The sequence below is a fragment of the Callospermophilus lateralis genome, chromosome 5 (genome assembly GCF_048772815.1).
Source record: "Callospermophilus lateralis isolate mCalLat2 chromosome 5, mCalLat2.hap1, whole genome shotgun sequence".
NCBI lineage: Eukaryota > Metazoa > Chordata > Mammalia > Rodentia > Sciuridae > Callospermophilus > Callospermophilus lateralis.
Window position 1 is genome coordinate 149,999,954 of NC_135309.1, and position 20,227 is coordinate 150,020,180.

The 20,227-nt window shown below is 35.2% G+C and overlaps 1 protein-coding gene across 1 annotated transcript in view; it reads left to right on the plus strand.

Moving 5' to 3' along the window:
* Positions 1-20,227, plus strand: part of C7 (complement C7) — a 47,386-nt gene that overhangs the window by 10,515 nt on the left and 16,644 nt on the right. Inside the window, exons 5-11 of the mRNA XM_076856208.2 lie at positions 1,057-1,204; positions 2,271-2,409; positions 8,961-9,131; positions 10,377-10,620; positions 13,032-13,142; positions 16,199-16,365; positions 18,892-19,120. Of these exons, the coding sequence (XP_076712323.2) occupies positions 1,057-1,204; positions 2,271-2,409; positions 8,961-9,131; positions 10,377-10,620; positions 13,032-13,142; positions 16,199-16,365; positions 18,892-19,120 (1,209 nt within the window). The remainder of the gene's footprint in view (positions 1-1,056; positions 1,205-2,270; positions 2,410-8,960; positions 9,132-10,376; positions 10,621-13,031; positions 13,143-16,198; positions 16,366-18,891; positions 19,121-20,227) is intronic.

The following is a 20,227-nucleotide window of genomic DNA, read 5'->3' on the forward strand; positions in this document are numbered from 1 at the left end:
TCTGTAATATGGATTATTTGTTGGCCTGGATATTTCTTTGGTGGACTCTGAACTCCTTGAAGATACAGATGGTATTTCTTTTGTTTTGGCACCCGGAATGCCTAGTATATAGCATGCTCTCAATGAATGTCTGCTGCATTGAATTGAGTGACAGGAGAGTGGAATATATGCTACTCTATGAGGACACTTGTTCACAAAGCATCCAATGAGGACACAGGAAAACCATACATCATAATTTGTGGGATAGGAATAGTGTTCAGAAGGGAAATGTATTTAACTTGATTCTTGAAGGATAAGAAAATCCTCCCAGGCAGAGAAAAAGGTAAGTGTAAGATTATTGGAGATGAGAGGAAGCATGGCCTTTTATTCATGCAAATGGCCCAGTGTGACTAGGACACAGAGAAGTATTAAGAGAATAGGTAGAAATGATGCAGGGGCTCCATCATCTGGTACCTCCAGTGCTTTCTTAGTATCCTGGGCTTATAGCTATCATTACAATTATGCTGCTGAATTGTAGTGATTTATGTCTGTATAGCCTTCCTTATTAGAATTTAAAGCATTTGAACAGTCTGACAAACACCGTTTTTATTCACTTTTATACTCCAATGGGTTTTACACAGTTTAGATGCTAAAGATTATAATTTGAAATCACCAAGAAATACACAAATTTGGCATCTTGGCTAATAGGTTCAGAAAAGAAATCAAAAGTTGAAGGGCAGGTGTCAATCTACCTTCTAAGTAATTAGATTTGTATGAATTTTGGAGGATTTAGACAAAACTGCTTGCTGATTTTGTGTGAGAACTAAGAATTTTGAGTTCAGGTCCTATTTTTAATTTTGTGTATGGCAAAATTAAAAGTAATTATACAGGAAGTAATTCAGTGTTCTGCAACATGGAGACCAAAACTACCACTAGTCCTTTGCTAGCCAATCTGAGCATTTATCTGAAATTCACATTAATACAGTATTGGGGGTGAGGGACAAAACAATTTTGATCCAGGTAGTGTTGCCTCTTTTCCCTCTTTTAAATATGTATGGGAGCTTCTTTTTTGTTCAGGACAATGTATCAGCAAATCATTGGTTTGCAATGGGGATTCTGATTGTGAAGAGGATGGTGCTGATGAAGACAGATGCGAGAACTTAGAAAGCAGAACTTCGTGTGACACTGATAAACCTCCTCCCAACATAGAACTTACTGGCAATGGGTAAGGTGCTGAGAAGCCTCCTGAGTATATCAAGGGTTGCAGCTTTTAATTTCATGGTCTGGTGGGTCTACTAACAAATCATCAAATAACCAAATCTTTTCATTGGCTCAAAGTTCTTTGCCACATTCTGAAACAATTTTAAAATTCATGTCTGTATATCTATAGATACAAGTAGCAAGATACAGAGTGACCTATTGTTTTGAGACTGTCCTGGTTTTAGAACTATAGCTCCTGCAACTAGGGGAACCTCTCAGTCTTACGGAAATCTGGACATTTGGTCACCCTATTGGAGTTAGAGCTGGAAGAAGGAGAGAACCAATTCAGTCATGGGGGTTTGTACTCAAGAGAATGAAGAGACATCAGAAAGAGAGTAGGGAGAGAAGAGAGGTATGTTACAGTAAATACCCAGACTGAAAAGAGACTGGGAATCTAGCTTTCTAAGAGAGCTTAGGACAATCGTGTGTTTACCCTTTAAAAAAGAATTCTGTAGAACTTTTGGAAGCTATCTTACTTGAGTTAAGGTTTTCAGGTTTTTCTCTATTTTAGCATATAGATATGATTTTCCTGCAATATTTTAAAATTTATTAACAGAGGAATAGGGTAAAGTTAGTTTAAGACATATACTATTCAGCATAATAAAAGACAATCACTTGAAAATTCACTGTAGAAAGCTCTTTCTCCTCCAGACTAAACTTAATTGTATTGGTTTTATCTATAGATCCAATTCAAAACTAGCTGTTGCCATAGATACAATAGGCTTGTGTATTTCCCAACTATGTTCTTAGATTTAAAAAAGTTGGGTTTTCTCAGCTATTAGTGTTGGCTATTATAGTAAGCAGGAGAAGTTGGATAATGCATGGTGTGCATTAGAATGCTGTTCTCTTTATTTGCACTCTCTCAAAGAAGTGCTTAATCATAAAGTATTATATAAATTTCTAGAGTTCTCTAATTATGTTTTTTCATCAAGTACTATTCCTGTTTTTTTAAGTGCCTTTTCTTGCCTCCTTGTTCTCTAACTCCTCTACCTCTTTCCTCTCTTCCTTTTCGTCTGTTTTTCTTTTGACAGTTACAATGCACTCACTGGTCAGTTGAGGAATAGAGTCATTAACACCAAAAGCTTTGGTGGTCAATGCAGAAAAGTGTTCAGTGGGGATGGAAGAGATTTCTATAGGCTGAGTGGAAATATCCTCTCCTATACATTTCAGGTACTTAATTATGTCACTTTTATTGATTTCTAATCTGTGTATTGTCAGAGATCATTTTTTTTTTATGTGAAACTAACTTTTTAGTATTTGCTGCAGATTTAGTTATGGTCATTATATGGGCAATGTTTTTCCTTTGTAAAACAATTTAGGTTTTTTTCCTTTTCACATTCATATTGGTGAATTATAGTTACACATAATGGCAGGATTTATGGTTATATTCATATTGTAGTCAATTTTTATAAATGTTTTACGTGGGCTTAAAAAGAATCCCTATTGCTTAACTCTTGGTTACAGGCAGTAATACTTCTAATTTGTATCATTCAAGCTGACATTATTTTTGTTGTTGATTTTATGATGCTCGAAATCAAACCCAGAGCCTTGAATGTTCTAGGAAAGAAGCTGACATGTCCATTTGCATCATTTCAACTTCTCATCCTATGTGGGCTAAGGTCCTGATTGCCTATCCCGGTGTGAGTGTTAAACCTAAGGCTCTGGCATGAGTGGTTTGATAATCTCCTTCTACTGCCACAGTGACAACTCATTTAAAAAAGCTTTCATTTTTAAATTTTGAAATATTTTATGTATGCAGAATGTATAATTTGACGAACAAATTGCAAATACCCATACATACCCATCCTCCACCATAAGAAATAGGATAGCCAATGACTTATAAGCTCCTGTGTTCAAAATGATGGTTTTGAGATTTATTCGTGCTGATGCAGATGGCATTTTTTTTTCTGTCTTCAATTTTCTCTTGTGAAAATGCCTTGAACACTCTTGTGCATGAATCCTGCACAAATGAACTCAAGTTTCTTTAGGGCATATGCTTGGAACTCAAATAGCTGCTTTATAACTAGATATGTACATACTAAGTTTTACTGGGTAAAATTTCTAAAATGGCTGTATCCATTTCCCAGTGTGGAAGAGTGTCAGCTCATTATCCTTGATGATGTTGGTGTTGTCTGATTTTTTAGCTCTGCTTAATACCTAGGGGTCTCCTTTGGTTCCTCACTTCTGGTTTTTGAATGCTTTTTCTGTCATGTGCATTTAGACTCTTTGTGTTCTTTTATATCAACACAAAATCTACTCATCCAAAACAGTTATAGCTTTAGGGAATTTTCCTGCAGATTTGGAGGAAAAATGGAGGAAAGATATTCCGATGCAGTGGTGCAAATGCTTCAGGCTACCTTAGTTGGCACCTTCCATCTCAAAATCTCCCTCTACAGCCTCAGAAGTTTCTGGTCATATTCTATTTTTGCCTCTTGATGTCCTCTTCCAACATTTCCTCTCTCATTTCTTTTTTCCCTTCTTAGGAGTATTCACAAAATTTCCAGTTCAGCTCTCCTTATCTATTACCCCCAAATTTAAAAACAAAACTACTAGGATGTTCAGACAGAAGTACCCTGTGTTTATCCAGATTAACCTTCTCCAGAAAGCAGCTTTGATTATAAATGGAAAACTCCCCATCCTCCAACTTATGTAGAATGAGTTAGTTACACTTAAGGGTTGTTGAATCATGAAAGTGAAATAAAATTGATCAAAATATAACTGTATCTACCAATTTTTGAATATCTGCTGTGGCATCTGGTGTATCTTAAGCAGTTGGTGTAGGTTTAATCTTTACAATATCTTTGAAGAGAAGTATATTTTACTATTTTATATATGTAGAAATTGAAGTTCAAAGAACTTCAGCCCAATTTCCTCCACATCACTAAATTAACAGTTAGTAGACCTTGGATCTAGTCTGTCATATTTTACAACTTTTTATTTTTCTATTACCTTTCACCCTCTTCATGCACTACATTTAATTTCTTTTTCTATTCTAAATTCTATTTGGGGAATAATAAGTATTGTAATTTAAACTTTGACCAGAAGAGAGAACACGAGATACGTACGTGTTGATAATTTTTCTTCCTCTATTCTTAGGGGGATGTGCTGCTAATTCTTTCATAATTATAAAGGGGGACAAATTGCATGTGATTTTTCTCAAGGGTCAAATTTAGAAAGTTCCAAAGCAGAGGCAATAAGGAGCATGTGTATTTCTGATTTAGTTGGGAGGTAGACATGTTAGGAGTCTGCAGCTTCTGAAGAAGATGAATAATTTAATAACAGCCTGATCTTGACATTCATTTTCCTCAGCAGGGCTTGGTTTTTGGATTGACATCTGAAATTCCTTTCTACTCACTGAATGTGAAGGTGTTTGTCAGAAGTAGACAGAAATTATAGCCTGTTATTGAGTGAGGAATAGTGATGTTTTGAGGATCCAGCCTGAGGGAAGTGGGGTGGAAACAACAGGCTGTGAGCCAGTCATCCGAGGGCTAAACCCCAATGTGGACATGGAAGCGGTGCATATTCTCCATAGCTCAAATGCACTGACCTGGGCTCACTGGTAGAGGGGACTTTGACTTATTGCAACACACATGTCTCTAAATAAACATAAAGCAGAATGAGTTGGTCTCTCTTACAATCTTTGGGGGTTAGCATTGTAGCCTTTTTATGGCATACCTTGTTTCTTTTTGAGTAAGCCACAGAGTTTGATGTCATGCACATTCTCTGCTTATTCATACTTTCCATGCAACAAGGAAGAACTTTGAAACCTAAACCTCATGGCTACTTGGGAAGGTGCCTCTCTGTGCAGCTAGTCTGGGAGATAGGTGAAAGATTGTGATGTTCATTGCAGATGCAAGTGCATTAAAAGCCAAGCTGGACTCACGTCATGGGTTCTCCTGCATTTGATCATGAATATACTTTTTGATTTTTTAAAAAAATGTTTCCAGATGTTGATGGACCTTTATTTTATTCATTTATTTATATGTGGTGCTGAGAACCAAACCCAGTGCCTCATACATGCTATGTAAGCTCTCTACCACTGAGCCACACCCCTAGCCTCACTTTGTGATATTTTTTGGAGATCCCATTTGTATATGAAATGAATAACAAAAACATATTATAAAGGCAATTTTCACTAATGCTAAATTATTGGAGCCTCTGCTGCTTCTCTGAGGACTACATACCTGAGATTTCTAAATCTACCTTTTGACTGGAAAAATAATTTGGGTGATGATAAAAATAGCTCACATTTAAGAAACGTACACTAATAAGCTCTGTTCTGAGAGCTTCACATCTTTTCTTCTTATACAGGTTGAGCATCCTTCATCTGAAAAATCCAAAATTTGAAATGCTCTAAAATATGAAACCTTTTGAACAATGACATGAAGCAACAAATGGAAAATTCCACAACATGAAACTTTGTTTTATGCATGAAATTATTATAAATATTGTTTAAATTTACCTTCAGGCCATATGTACAAGGTACATGTGAAGCACAGAAAAACTTTGTGCTCAGACTTGTCCCATACCCAAGTATCTCACTATGTATATGAAAACATTCCAAAATTCAAAAAAGATTGAAATCCAAAACACTTCTCATTCCAAACAGTTTGGATAAAGGGTACTCAATCTGTAACAACCCAAGAAGGTAGTATTACTGTTTCTTTCTTTCTCTCTCTCTCTCTCTCTCTCTCTCTTTCTTTCTTTCTTCCTCTCTTTCTTTCTTTCTTTTTTTTTTTTTTGGAAAAAAACCCAGGATTTATTTATCAAGTGTTGGAACTCTAACACATACTTGAAGATCTCTCTGCAAGAGTAGATACAGTTAAGGAAGAAAATCTGAAACTAAAAACCAGAAAGCTGTTTCTTATTTCATAGATGAGGAAATTGAGGCAAATAAATGTTAAATAGCTTATCCATGATCTTACGAGCAGATGACAAACATCAGGGTTGAATTCTAGAAGTCTGGCTCCGATACTACATTTATAGGCTATGTATCTCTATGTATCGATCTCTGTATCTATATGTACATAGATATAAACACCTATAATATATCTACATGTCTATATATTATCTATATTTAAAAAGAGAGCAAAAGAAGGAGAAGGAGAGTAATGACGTGAAGAAAGAACAAGAGAGAAGGAAGGGCACTTCAGAGTAATGGAAAGAAGATCAAACTGACTACATTGCAGAGTGAAGTGTGAGGAGTTGCAGGAAATGAGGTTTTGAGTGATCAGGAAAGTAAAAAAAAAGATTTTTTTTTTCAGGTGAGGTAAGCAGTTTGGGTGACCAAATAGCCACTGGAGAGTTTAAGAAGGGAATTCTATGATGCCACTCTTTTGGAGAGTGTAGAATGGATTGGAGGGTGGCAGACCTGAAGAAAGAAACCTGGTCACTGAACGGTACTGCTAACCCTTAAGGGAAGCAGTAGTGGCTTATGGAAGCCTGGTGAAGGATGGAGGATGATGGAGAGCCAGCAATCAGGGACATGAATGCGTTTTCCACAAGAACCAATGGCTAAAGAAACATACAATTCAATGCGATGGATAAGGGCAGGTTTAGAAGGAGAAGACCACAATTAGGAAAGAACCGTGAAGATTAAGCTGAAACAAGAAGAAAGTAAAAAGTAGAAAATGCTGATAGAAGGGAGAATGAGTCAAAGAACACATCTCTAAGAATTAAATAGCAGATGTGGCAATAACAAAATGAGAGTGAAAGAGTAAGGAACATTAGAGTGTTGGATGCTTGAATTGGTGATATCAGAGAACAGATTAGCCTAGGAGAATTTAGGACCTAAGATGGAAGAAGAAGAGTATTAGTTAAAGAAAACTTAGGAAGACCACATTACCTTGAAAAGATGGTTCCTGCAGCTGTGCACAGGGTAGATGGGAGTCAGGAGATGATGCACTAAAGCAGCCAAGAGGCTCATTTAAATGTATCAGGAATCAATTTTTTTTTTTTTTTTTTTTGCTTTGCTTTAGCCAGGCAAGTGCACACCACTGAGTTGTACCCCAGTCCAAAGGAATCAAATATTTGAATTTTGGATCTAAAGATAGGGGAAAAGAGGCTTTTTTTTCCCCTTCAGAAGTGAGATAGATGATACGTCTCTCTCAAAAGCTATAAAAAGTTAAATTTTATGTTTCTCCAGAACCAGATTGTACTGAGATACTATCTAGTGACTGTAAAAATTTCTAATAAAACTTCGAATGATGCCTTCTTTTTATCAATCAAAATAAATGAACAGTATATAGTATCCATTTTGGCCTGAGTTGAATTTTTGTGATTTTTTTTAACAACCCAGTTTCATACTATAATAAAAATGATGCTATAAAAATTCTGATTAGATCCATCTTATTTTTCAGCATTTTGATAAATATGCATGATTTTCAATATGTGGTAAAAGTTATATAATATTTTGTTGCATTTTGGCCTATTTTCTTCTAGTGTTTTTTTTTTTTTTGGCTAGAGATATAGTTGCATGGTTAGAGTTAATAGGGTTTTCACATTTACATCTCCTGTCTCATTTAATGCAACAGTGATTATTTTGTCTGCACATGCATTATTTAGGATGATTATATTCTATTCTGTAATTTTCTTTCCTTTTAGTTTTTTTTTAAACTGTATTATATCCATCTTTTCTACTTTCTCTATGCTTACTTGTGGTTTGGTCTCAAACACAGATGTGTGCAGACATATAATAAAAATGCAAATGGGAGTGGAAGGAGAGTTCCTAGTCTAAATATTTGTAAAGAATAGACATCATGAGAGGGTGTCTCCTTGCATGTTTTGTTTTATTCTCATGAAGTTTGGCATTTTTAGCAAATCTGTTGCTTATAATTTCAAAAAATAAGGGATTTTTAGATAAGTATTCTCTTGAAACAAAGTCAGCCACTCTGTCAGTACTCGAGCTAGTTGTCAGATGATGTGATCCTCTGATGGGTTCAATTGCTGGGTGTCCCTTTTAGACAGGATATGTGCTCATTTTTTTTTACTAATAAGACTCCTCTAGAAGTGTCCAATAATTATAATACTTGTTAGCCCTTGTGGGCATTTCATTTTCACGCTTAATGTAATGTGAAATTCAGGATAAATGAATAATTGTCACCTCTATGAAAGCTGGCACTGTTACTTATCAGCCAAGTGTAACTAACTTATGATTGGCTTTAAAATTCTTTAGGGATGTCCTTATTTCATGTCATTTAGCCCAGGAAATACTATCGAATTTTAGTATTCTTTTAAGTCAAATACAAAGTTAACTCCACTATCATTTCACATAGAACATTCCAAAACAAAGTCCCTATGATCTCATTGTTCATACCACCTTTTTGTATCTGTTCCTATTAGGTGGAAAACCAAGAGCCAAATGCCTGTGATTCTCTGCTAGTGTAGTTGTGGAAATTTGTTCACTTTTAGGAATGCTGACATTCATGGAAAATGAAAGATGTGTGTGCACAGATGTGTTTTGTGAATCGCTTGGGTTTGCCATCATTGATGCCATGTCTCTTTCTTCATAAAGTGTAATTATGGAATGATCTCTTGCCTTTTTACTCACACTGGGCTGATCTTAGTGAGAACCACAGTTGGTTTGGATCAATGCAAAGCTTGTAATTTTCAGAAGATTATATGAAGAAAGCATCCATGTTAAAGGACCCATGACAAAAGTATCTTGGGTATATCTAAGACCTTAATTTGGTCATTGCATTTTTTCTTTATTTTCTTTGTAGGTGAAAGTAAATAATGATTTTAATTATGAATTTTACAACAGTAGTTGGTCTTATGTAAAACAAACATCTGAAGAACATACATCTTCCAGTAAGAGCTCTTCCTTTTTTCATTCTTCATCATCTGCTTCACACAGTTATAAGTCAAATTTCAATGAAATCTATAAGAAAAAGGTTAGTATGAAATATCAGCTAACTTTTCCATATTTTTCCAGTTTTAGGTATTGCTGACATTTGCAAAGTGCATTTATGAAATGATCAGTTTTCCTATTTAATTAAGGCAATAGCATTTCTTTAGGAGACAGTACAACAAATTTCTTTAAAGGTATAATGCTGTCTTATTAATTCTCTTTGACAATATATGTATTTGTATTCTTGTTTTCTCGTTAAACTATTTGTACTTATTTGAAAATCTTAAAAAACTTATCTCAAAATCTTCTATTTTAAACTATCCTAAATTTCTCATTCATGATTACTGATGTTACTATTTTAAGTGTTATATACAGTGTAAAAAAATCCATAAATGCTTTTGCTATTGACAGAGAATTTTTAGAAGGTATATGAAGATTCTTAAAATACTTTATTACTTTTGAAATACCAAAATTCTTATTATTTGAGGATTATAAGGCTTACTTTTAAAATCTTTGTTGTTTTGAGATACAAAAACTTTCATATTGAGCAGTTGAAATGAATTGTACTAATTGATAAATTAGTAGAAGAATTTATCAGGTTGATCACTTTCACAATCCACACATTTTATCTCACCCTTAGAGCCAGTAGTTTGGTTAATAAATCATACAAGAAAGTTAACAGGAATGCTGATTTTATTTATTTTATTAACTAAGGAGGTATGAGAATGTGAACTGTTAAAAATATTTACCATCTTCATATTATTACATTTTTCACACAGTGGGAATTTGATATAAGGTATCCAACATCTTGGGTATTGTTAAAAAAAGAAATGCTTAGGAAGTGTTTGAAAGATCTGTTGTAAAGTAACTTTACTTGTCAATTCTCTGTCTGAGAGATAAATTATACAGTCATCTTACCTGCAAGTCATGGTCAAGGTGTGGACCCTAGGAACACATTATTTTATATGCTTATTTATAGGATTGTTGAGCAGTTGGTGAACTTGATTCTTTTTTCTTAGTTGAGGAGGGCATAGTAACTTGATCTTGGGGTTTTGGGAGTCATGTATAAAATGAGTTATCATGGTGTCACCCAGGTATTATTCTTATTTGGGACTTCAAAATTGCTCAGATTGCTTCATGAAGGAGGACCCAGAAGAGACCTCCTCATGTACACGTAGAAAAATCTATCTTAGTTGATTGGAGGTTGCAGGTGATGGAGATATTGGATAGGGAATGATTTTTTTAACATTCCACTTAAAACTGCTTTTACTCTTTCCTCTCCTTATAGAGTTATCAATTATTGGTTATTCAGAACACTGTTGAAGTGGCTCAGTTCATTAATAACAATCCAGAATTTTTACAACTTGCTGAGCCATTCTGGAAGGAACTTTCCCACCTTCCCTCTGTGTATGACTACAGTGCCTACCGAAGATTAATTGATCAGTATGGGACACATTACCTGCAGTCTGGATCCTTAGGAGGAGAATACAGAGTTCTATTTTATGTGAACTTCGGAAAAGTCAAACAGAGTGGTACAGTATTAAAAAAAATGTTATCTAAAAGCATTTTAGGGATTTTAATGGAGAAATAACATGTAGTTAACTTAAACTTTTGAGCTTTAAAATTTAATTGCAAGAATACATTACTTTCTATTCAAAATCTCACGTGGTTTAAAAAATTTCTGCTTATATCTTTTAAATAATACTCCGAGTCAATCATTATCATTATGGATTATCTCCAGGGCGTGTTGGTTTAGAATATAATCTTTCCTGTTTCTCAGATTAAACCATATTTCTTGAGGAAAAAAATGAATGAGGAATTTACTGATATTCTAGGAATCTAAATGTTTTAAAGAAGAATTTTATTTACTTCTGTTCTTTATCACAAGTCCTTTAAAAAATCTTCACTACCACAGGTTTGCTTGCTATATAATACTTGAAACAGTAGCTTAATTCATTGGATGCCTTCTCAGGAAAAGTGAGTTATGGGTTACCAATTATACTACTACCCAGTGAGATAGGCACTCTGATGCCTGTCCCATGGAGACTCCCGTGCTATGATGTGACTCATTCAAGGGTATGAATAAGAAGGGTATTTAAACCCAGTAACTGGCTTCCCAGTCAGCTTAGCTTACTTCCTAACTATGTTGCTACTACATTGCCTGGTTTTTGTGAGAAGCAAGACCTGCCACTGAATTCATGCTTTGTGGACTCACGTTGATAGGACAATCCCTACCACCTGCTCAGATGTGGGATTGGTGTCTTCACATCTGTGGCTCTTCTCCAGAGACCTTGTGATCTTGGCTTACTAATGTTCTTGACTTTGTCCTTTAGCTGATGCCCATACTTCCTTTTTGATTCCAAAAATACTTTTTCAGGTTCTTTCTCTTAATAAATATTCTGTTATTAGGACTGGGACTGTGGCTCAGTGGCAGAGTGCTTGCCTTGCATGTGTGAGGCACTGGGTTTGATCCTCAGCACCACATAAAAATAAACAAATAAAATAGTCATGCTGTCCATCTACAACTACAAAAAAAAAAAAAAAGATTCTGTTATAACCTTGGAGAAGAGTAAGACTTCTTGCATGAGACTCAGAAGAAGTTTTGTAGCATTTTTTTTATATGAAAAGTATAATATTTTCCTGTTTATACTGGATTTTTTTTTGTAGTTCTCTGTCAGATAAAATTTAACTAGAATTTGTACTTTTCTAATTTCACAGGTTGAAAACGAATGCATAAGCATGGGTTTTTATAGCAAAGAGAGAGGTATTATTTTTTTTTGGATAATCAGTCCATCAAAGGATTGACCTAAATTCAGTTTCCCTATTTCAGTTTTATAGTGCTTAAAAGAAATGGAGATTTTTAAATAAAAAACTTCCCACATTAGTAAAATTTTAAGTAAAATATTTCCATTTATTTTCTTAAAGTTCTAAATTAAATATACCCAAAACTTGTGGGATATTATCCATGCTCCCAACTGTTCTTTAAGAAATGCTTATGCTTATAATGCCAACTATTCAGGAGACTGAGGCAGGAGCATGGCAAATTTGAAATCAGCCTGGGAAACTTAGTAAGACCCTGTCTTAAAATAAAATGAAAAGGGCTGCAGCTGTGACTAAGTGGTAGAGTGCCCTAGAGTTTAATCTCTAATACTACAAATAAATAGATAAATAATAAAATAAAAAATAAAACAAAAAATTGAGGCTTGGCTGGGATGTAGCTTAGTGATGGAGCATTTGTCTTGTAAGCAGAAAAAAAAAAAAAGAAAAAAGAGAAGAAAAGAAATATTGAGGCTTGTCTAATATAGCTATTAAAATTATGTCAAGATTATATGAGGAAAACATTTTTCCAAATTTTATCATTTACTATCCTACTTTTAAAAACTAATTGACAAAACCACATTTGACCTATTTGATAATGAATAGAAATTATCACTTTCTAAGGTTATGAGTTATGGGAAGAAGTTAAGAACCACAAATGATAAAGATGGAGAAGCTGTGTCAGTAGAAACAGGGTGCTAGGAATTAATTAGTACAGAACCATAATCCAGCCTTTGAAGTTTCCAGTCCATGGGTTAGAACCCAACATACTCCTATGTTTATCCATGTGTTTTATGCCTGAGAAGCTGAATGTGACAGGGCAAAAGTTATCATTCATTTGAGGTGTTCCATTTCTGCTGCCTCTACTGTTTCTTGCGGAGATTACTCCCACTTCTTCCTCTCTCTGGCCAAAGCTAAAAGAAAGAAAGTGCCAAAACCTAAATATCCTCTTTCTGAATTTTAACCTGTTAGAGTAATTGAAAATGTACACATCATGTCACTCTTGATTAAGTGGGTACCATAGCAGCAAACAATCTCTTATCCCCAGCCCAACACCTTGACCATCAAAGGAGTCCTTCAGTGAGGGCAAAAACTAAACACATTCTTTTTGCATTCCCCTGCCCAGGTTCTATTTCGTTAGAACATATGACATGTACTTCTTCAGATTTCCGTTTTCTCTTTGAATCATCAGAGCAAGAATGCAAGGAACTGGAAGATGCTCTAAAATTGGGTTCAGGTAAATGAGAAGGGAGCAATCTGCGTTACAAGCCTGCTCTCTCTCTCTTTTCTCTTGTTAATTCTTGGTCTGCATGGGCTTTTGAAGTGTTAATAGGTGTTCTACTTTTTGTTTTTCATCTATTTGGATATTTTTGCTTTTGCTCTCCTTTTCATATGTCATGAAAGTGAGATGTCATGCAAGGTGGGTATCTACTCTGTATTGTAAATGTGTTCCCAGTGTACATCATTTCTTCTCCTACAATGGTTGGCAAACAAGTCTAGAAAAGTTACAGTATCAGGGGAAGATTTAATTCTACTTTATGATAAAGATATGTTATAAATCCAGTTAAGGTTTTTGGTGCATGCTTGTCATGATGGGGAGGGTGAAGAAAGTGGTGTGCCAATCTTGAGTGATTGCAGAAGGAACTGGGAGGCAAATTGATGAAGATTGTGTAGGTATAAGGATTTCATCTTAATGGCTATTGGGTACCATGAAAAGATTTAATACAGGGAGTAAGTGAAGGATTACGTAGGAAAAGTTGTTGAAAAAGAAGAGGGATAGAGAAAAAAATGATCTGTTAAGAAAAGGAACAGGAGAGATGGAAAGTGAAGGAGGGGTGGAGGGCAGAGAGAGAGAGAGAGAGAGAGAGAGAGAGAGAGAGAGAGAGAGAGAGAAAGAGAGAGAGAGAGAGAGAGAGAGAGAGAGAGAAAATATGAAATGCTTCTAAGAGAAGTAAGGTAAGAACTGAAGCCTGACCATTGGATTTGGAGGTGAAGACTTTGTTGCTCTAAAAGACAGTGATTCTGTAATGTTGAAGAAATAGAAGTGAGACAGCAGTGCATTGTGTGAGACCATGGATCCAGCAGCATTAGGTCTTAAATACTTCTTGAGTGATGGCAGAAATTGGGATGAAAGTGAAGACTGACCCAGGTGCCATTATTGTCATCAAGGAAACAAGGTTATCAGGATGAAGTTAGATGACTGCAAGAAGGAGGGAGATGGTAGTAAAACCAGGTTTATGTACACACTCATTTTTATTCCCCAGCTATTTATGGAGTCTCTAGGATGTGCCAGAAATTGTTCTAGGTACTGGGGATACAGTAGTGAACATGCCAGAGAAAGTGCTCCTCTTCAGGGAGGTAATGTGACACAAGAAGGGAAATTTTTGAATGAGGTGGAAAAATAATGTTCTGGACATAGAAAACATGAAAGTTGAAGCTTTGGGAAGATTTTGACATTAGTTATTAGCTGGGTGACAAATTGGAAGCTCTTGATTTTATTTTATTATTTTGTATTTAACACATAGCACTTACTATAAGCTCAGCATGATTTTAAATGATTTCCACATAGTAACCAATATAATTATCCTATCTAAGAGGTAAGTAGTACTAATATTTCCATTTTATAGCCAGGGACACTGTGACATAGAAAAGTTGCTCGAGATCAGAGCCAATAAAAATCAGTTGCACTCTGCTGCCTTTTCTAGGGGAAAGGATTTAGCCAGAGCTCAGGGTTCCCTGGGATGTGAAGAAGGTGACAGGCTTAAAAATAACATAAAAAAGCCCCCTCCCCAATTATATTCTTAGGGTGTAGTTCTTAAATAGGTGTGTCTATTAAGGCAATGATTCTCAAACTTTAGTATGCATGAGGAGCACTAGGTGGAGCCTGCTGAAATGCTGATTCTAAGGCTTATTCTCTCAAACATTCTCTCATAGTTCTTGGTTGGGACTTGGAAATTTGTAGTCACCCAGTGGTTTTGACTCAGGAACTCTGGACTTTGTGATATGTTGCATAAAAAGTGTGACTATTTACATATAAAAAATATAATTAACAATTAAACTGAGGAAGCACTCCAGTAATTTATTTAAAATATCAGGTTTTAATAATTTCTCATTTTAAAGGTACAATATACTTATGAAATTGCAAAATTTGGACAGCTTCAGGAAAGGAAATAGAAACCACTCAAAATCTGATTTAAAAGATTAAGAATTCTAGTGATGGCTGTGTAAAATTCAATTAGAAATAGATAAAAATATTTTTGAAAGTATAAAGCACATACATGGAAATATTTAATTAGCATTCAAACTTTCAGAACATTTTTCATATGTTAGGTAATGTATTCCTGTTAAATAACATTTTTTGTTTGTTTCATTGCTAACATATAAGACACAAGACTATTTTGTTTCTTATATTTTATTATATCAATTTTCATACATATAGGAAAGTTTGAAGAGCATAGCAATTAATACCTGTATATATCTTCTATGTTTAACAATTATTATTTTGACATTTTCTATGTATATGTGTATCTTAAGTATATATACAAACATATAATATGTATGATATTGACTGATTATTTATAGTATGTAAATGTCATGTATTTAAAATGTTTCTAATATTTGATGAACCATATGAAGGTAAGTTTCAGACACCATTATACTTAAATCCTTAAATATGCACGTGTCCTCTAAGAAAGACCTTCTCCTGCAAAACATGATATACTTCTATTATGTTAAGAACATTGAAAAAGTTAATTTTCTCATTTTATCTACTTAGGGCAATGGAATTTTTGTCTTTTTTTTTCTTCTTTAAAGTATCTCGTTTCTTAGAACACTTTTAGGTTCACAACACAACTGAGAGAAAAGTACAGAGATTTCCTGCCCACCAACACATGCAGTCTCTTCCACCATTTGTATCCCTCCTAGAGTGGAGCATTTGTTAATACTGGTGGATTTACACTGCTGACACATCATTACCACTCAACACTAGTTAACACGAGGGTTTGCTCTTGGTGTTGTACATTTTATGGGTTTGGACAAGGGCACAATGCATGTATCCTTGTAGTGTTGTGTAGGATAGTTTCATTGCCCTAAAAACCTGTGCTTTAGGTGATCTTCATGCCTTTGCTCCTGGCTACCACATGTCTTTTGACTATCTTCATGATTTTGCTTTACCCAGAATGATATACAGTGGGATCAATTTTTAAAAATATTTGGCAGACTTTTCACTTTTACATTCTCATTTTCATTTTGTTTGTGCACACAGATTTATTTTGCTTGATTTCTCCTGTGTAGGAAACCAGAACAATGTGTTGCGAGGAGTCCCATTTGTCAGAGGGGGAGGTCCCGGCTTCATAGCTGGCCTTAGTTTCCTACAGCTGGACAATCCTGCTGGTAACAAAAGGCGGTACTCCGACTGGGCAGAGTCTGTGACTAGTCTTCCCCAAGTCATAAAACAGAAGGTACGTGAAGCTCTCTTTAAGGCCTAGAAGCATCATGTTTATTTGCACTGGGAAAATGAGATTAAATCAAGGTGATTAAACAGCTGGTGGCAATTAGCATTTTCTGAATTCCAATTATGTTTTATATAGTGAAGTGAATGCACACATAATAACAAGAAACAGAAGGTATGTTATCTGATATGTTCATATTTCAGTTGTAAATGTTAAATGTCTTGTACATCCCAAGAGAAATTAATGATGAAAGTTGCATTTTTAACTTTTGACCTGAATCAGATTATATCTTTTTTGATTTATAATTCAGAAGAATTACAGATTCTTAAGAGGAAGGCATGTAGACTTGTCAGCTATTTCATCTGTCAGATCACCTTTCTTCCTGTGACCATGGCTCATGGGCTACTGAAGTCCTGTAAATTAGGATAGCACAAAATTGGCTGAAAAAATCTAGACTATTTTGTTAAGATGGTCAATTCTTTTATAATACAACATATGTATTCCTATAGCACCAAAAAGTTTACCAAAGGGCTTATGGGAAAATGGGATGAGGGACAAAACAATATCACACACATCCTCTGTGACTCTCATTTAAAAAAAAAGGTACTTACAAAAATAGTAGCACATTTTTATAGGTGCTATGTTATTAAAAAATGCATTTGTTCTGCAATAAATGTGGCATATGTCCTATAAAAAGATCTAAAGCTTGATGGGTGCAGGAAGGTTGATAGCTAAGTAGTGGTAGAAAGAGAACTATGAGAAATCTGACAGTTGTAACACTGGATGGAGAGGTGTAGCTTCTAATACAGGCAGTGAACTGTTTGAGGCGTATGTGTGCACATGCATTTAAAGTGTGCCTATCAGAGTTGGTTGGGCAGCATGCACTTTTCTGTGTTCACCCTGTGTTTCTTATGGATAAAATTCAACAGAGGAAAATAAAAAAATTGCAGTATGCACACGTTGTTCCTTAATATATCAATATTAATGGAACAAATCAACATTTTCAAAACAACCATAACAGCAGAACTCGTTTTATAATCAATTTCCCACCATGGGAGCCAATGTCCCAGGCAGAGCCTCATTCTGAGAGATTAAGAGACTTGGGCACATTTTATATACTCAAAAAAGTTATAATAGCTCTTCAAGTACTCTCCTAACACCATATTACATCCAGTTGCCTCTGAATAAGCTGAGGGCAGGAGAGTGAGTTTTTCCTGGGAACTCTTAAACTGCCATTTGTTAATAATCAAAATGGAAATGGCCAATATTCATTATTGATGCCCCAAACATTCTTCAGAAATTCTAAATTGTTGATTAGGGGAAAAATAAGCATTCCTTCACGTAGACTTAACTGTGTACTTCTCCACAAAAGACTGTAAACTATCATAGTTGTGCTAACTTATTAACAGGGTACCAATGGAGTAATGAAAAAAGATAATGTATGACCATGCAAGGCTGACCTGCTCATAAAAGCATGCCCCCACAAGCTTTTGGTGCACAACTCTTTCCAGTTCCATGGTTAGTGACATCATGGTGTTAGTCTGAAATTGGATATGGTGAGAGTACTCTGTAGAATTGGCAAGTGCTAAAAAGCAGAACCTTTTTGCTCCTGAGACAGCAGACTGTTAAAGTTTAGCCAGCACATCTGCAATTTGAAGTTGCTTTTCTTTGGAAATATCCTGCACAGAGTAATAATGTATACCTGTTTTAAATTTCTCAAGGAGTGCATTCATGGTCTCCACTAAAGAGGCTTGTTACATCTCTCAGAGTCAAGAAATTTAATTCTAAGCTTAATTGTACTTGCTTCTTTGTTGTAATTTAAGTGCATTTCCTTTTCTTCTGTCCTCTAAGGGGGTGGTGATGTATTATTTTCAAAATCATCTTCCATTAGCTAGAAAATGAATGTTCTGTTTTTTTAATTTTATGCATACACACAAGATATAAAAATATTTCTTCTCTATCTGATTCTAATTTTCCCTAGGTTTATCTTGATTGTGTTGCAAAGACAGTGAATTGCTTTCTTTTTTTTATTTGAACAAAAAAATATTGTACTGTGGTCCCCTTTGTCTGCAGTTTCACTCTCCTTGGTTTCAGCTTCAGATCAATGTTGGTTTGAAAATATTAAATGGAAAATTTCAGAAATAAACAATTCATAATTTTTAAGTAACTTTTATTACAGCATAGTATTATAATTGCTCTATTTTATTATAGATTATTGTTGTTACTCTATTATTGCACCTAATTTATAAATTAAATTAAGTAAATCAAGATAAAATAAATTTATAAATTAAATTAAAATAATTAGGTATGAATGTTTAAGAAAAAAACATGTATATACAGGGTTGATACTATATGTGATTTCTGGCATCCACAGGAGGGCCCTGAAACATAGCCCCTGTGGATAAGGGGAACTACAGAAATAGACATAAGGGTGGCTTTTGATTGTGTTTCAGTGGAGATTGTGCCCATGTGTAAAAAGGAAAACATTCCCACCTAAAGTTCTGAACACTGACTAGGATGTCTTCATTTGTATAGCTGACACCTATATATGAGCTGGTAAAGGAAGTGCCTTGTGCATCTGTGAAAAGACTGTACCTGAAGCGGGCTCTTGAAGAGTATTTGGATGAATTCCACCCCTGCCATTGCCGGCCTTGCCAAAATGGTGGTTTGGCCACTGTTGGGGAGACCCAGTGTCAGTGCCATTGCAAACCGTATACATTTGGTGTGGCTTGTGAGCAAGGAGTCCTCGTAGGGAACCAAGCAGGTCAGTGTGCTGAATTTTCCCTCGGTTTAGGATGGACACATTGAAAACAGTATTACTTTTTCACTTTGGCTCCTGATGTGCTTCTTTGCTACTTCTTTTTGTGACCACATTTGAAGTCACATTTGAGTTAATCTCCCTCCATTTTTCATTCCTGGTTTAAAAAAAGGGTCTGCAGTTAAGACCTTCTGCTATCTCTCTTTTTGCCCACCTGAATTAATAATACCACTGTGCCCTCTACTCTCCATTCTCTATTAGAATAAAATTATGGATAAAATATCTGCATTTTCTTATAATTATCTCAAAAAGGTTTTGTTGTAACATTGACCTATGGAGACTGAGTTTGCATTGCCTAAGCTTTCAGACACCAAGCTCTTTGAAACATCTTTACTTCTATTTTGTATTATGTATCATCAATCAATTGCTCACAAATTTTGTTGAAAATCTGCTGTGTGCTCAGTAGGATGGTGTTTCAAGTACGTAGTACAGGGCTATGTGAAGTTGACTTAATGAGTAGTCAAAGTATGACTACAATTTAAACATACTTATTTTTATTTTTTTGTGTAGTTGTATGTCTCTCACCTCTAGAAAACTCATTCCTAGGGAAGTTTGATTCCTTTCCTTATTCCTGATATAAGACTTGATTCCTAGGAGTCATTAAATAAATGTCTGATAAGTGAATAAATACATGACTAAACAAATGGTTATGTATAGACAAACATCAGGAAGATATGCTTGTCCCCAAATGGCTCTCTAAGTGGCCTGTCCTGGTAAGTTGAAATTCCACCAGGTGATGCTTTCCTCAGTGGCTTTGATTTCCAGTGTCTGTCGAAATGGGAGCACCCCCTGCTGGTAAGAACTGGAGTAGCGATCACAACGTTTCGAGCAATTGTTACTCTATATTGACATACTTCGGAGGTTGCTTTATTAAATAAATTCTAATTAGGACAACAGAAGGAAAACCATTGGAAAATATCATACAAATTGGTTTAGTTTTGGTGTGTGTGATACCGAGGAGTAGATGTGGTTGGGAGAAGAGGAAAGTGATCACAAAAAGAAGTAGCTGAAGAGCAGTGTGAGTGCACGGGCTTGCACACTCACACGTTGTTA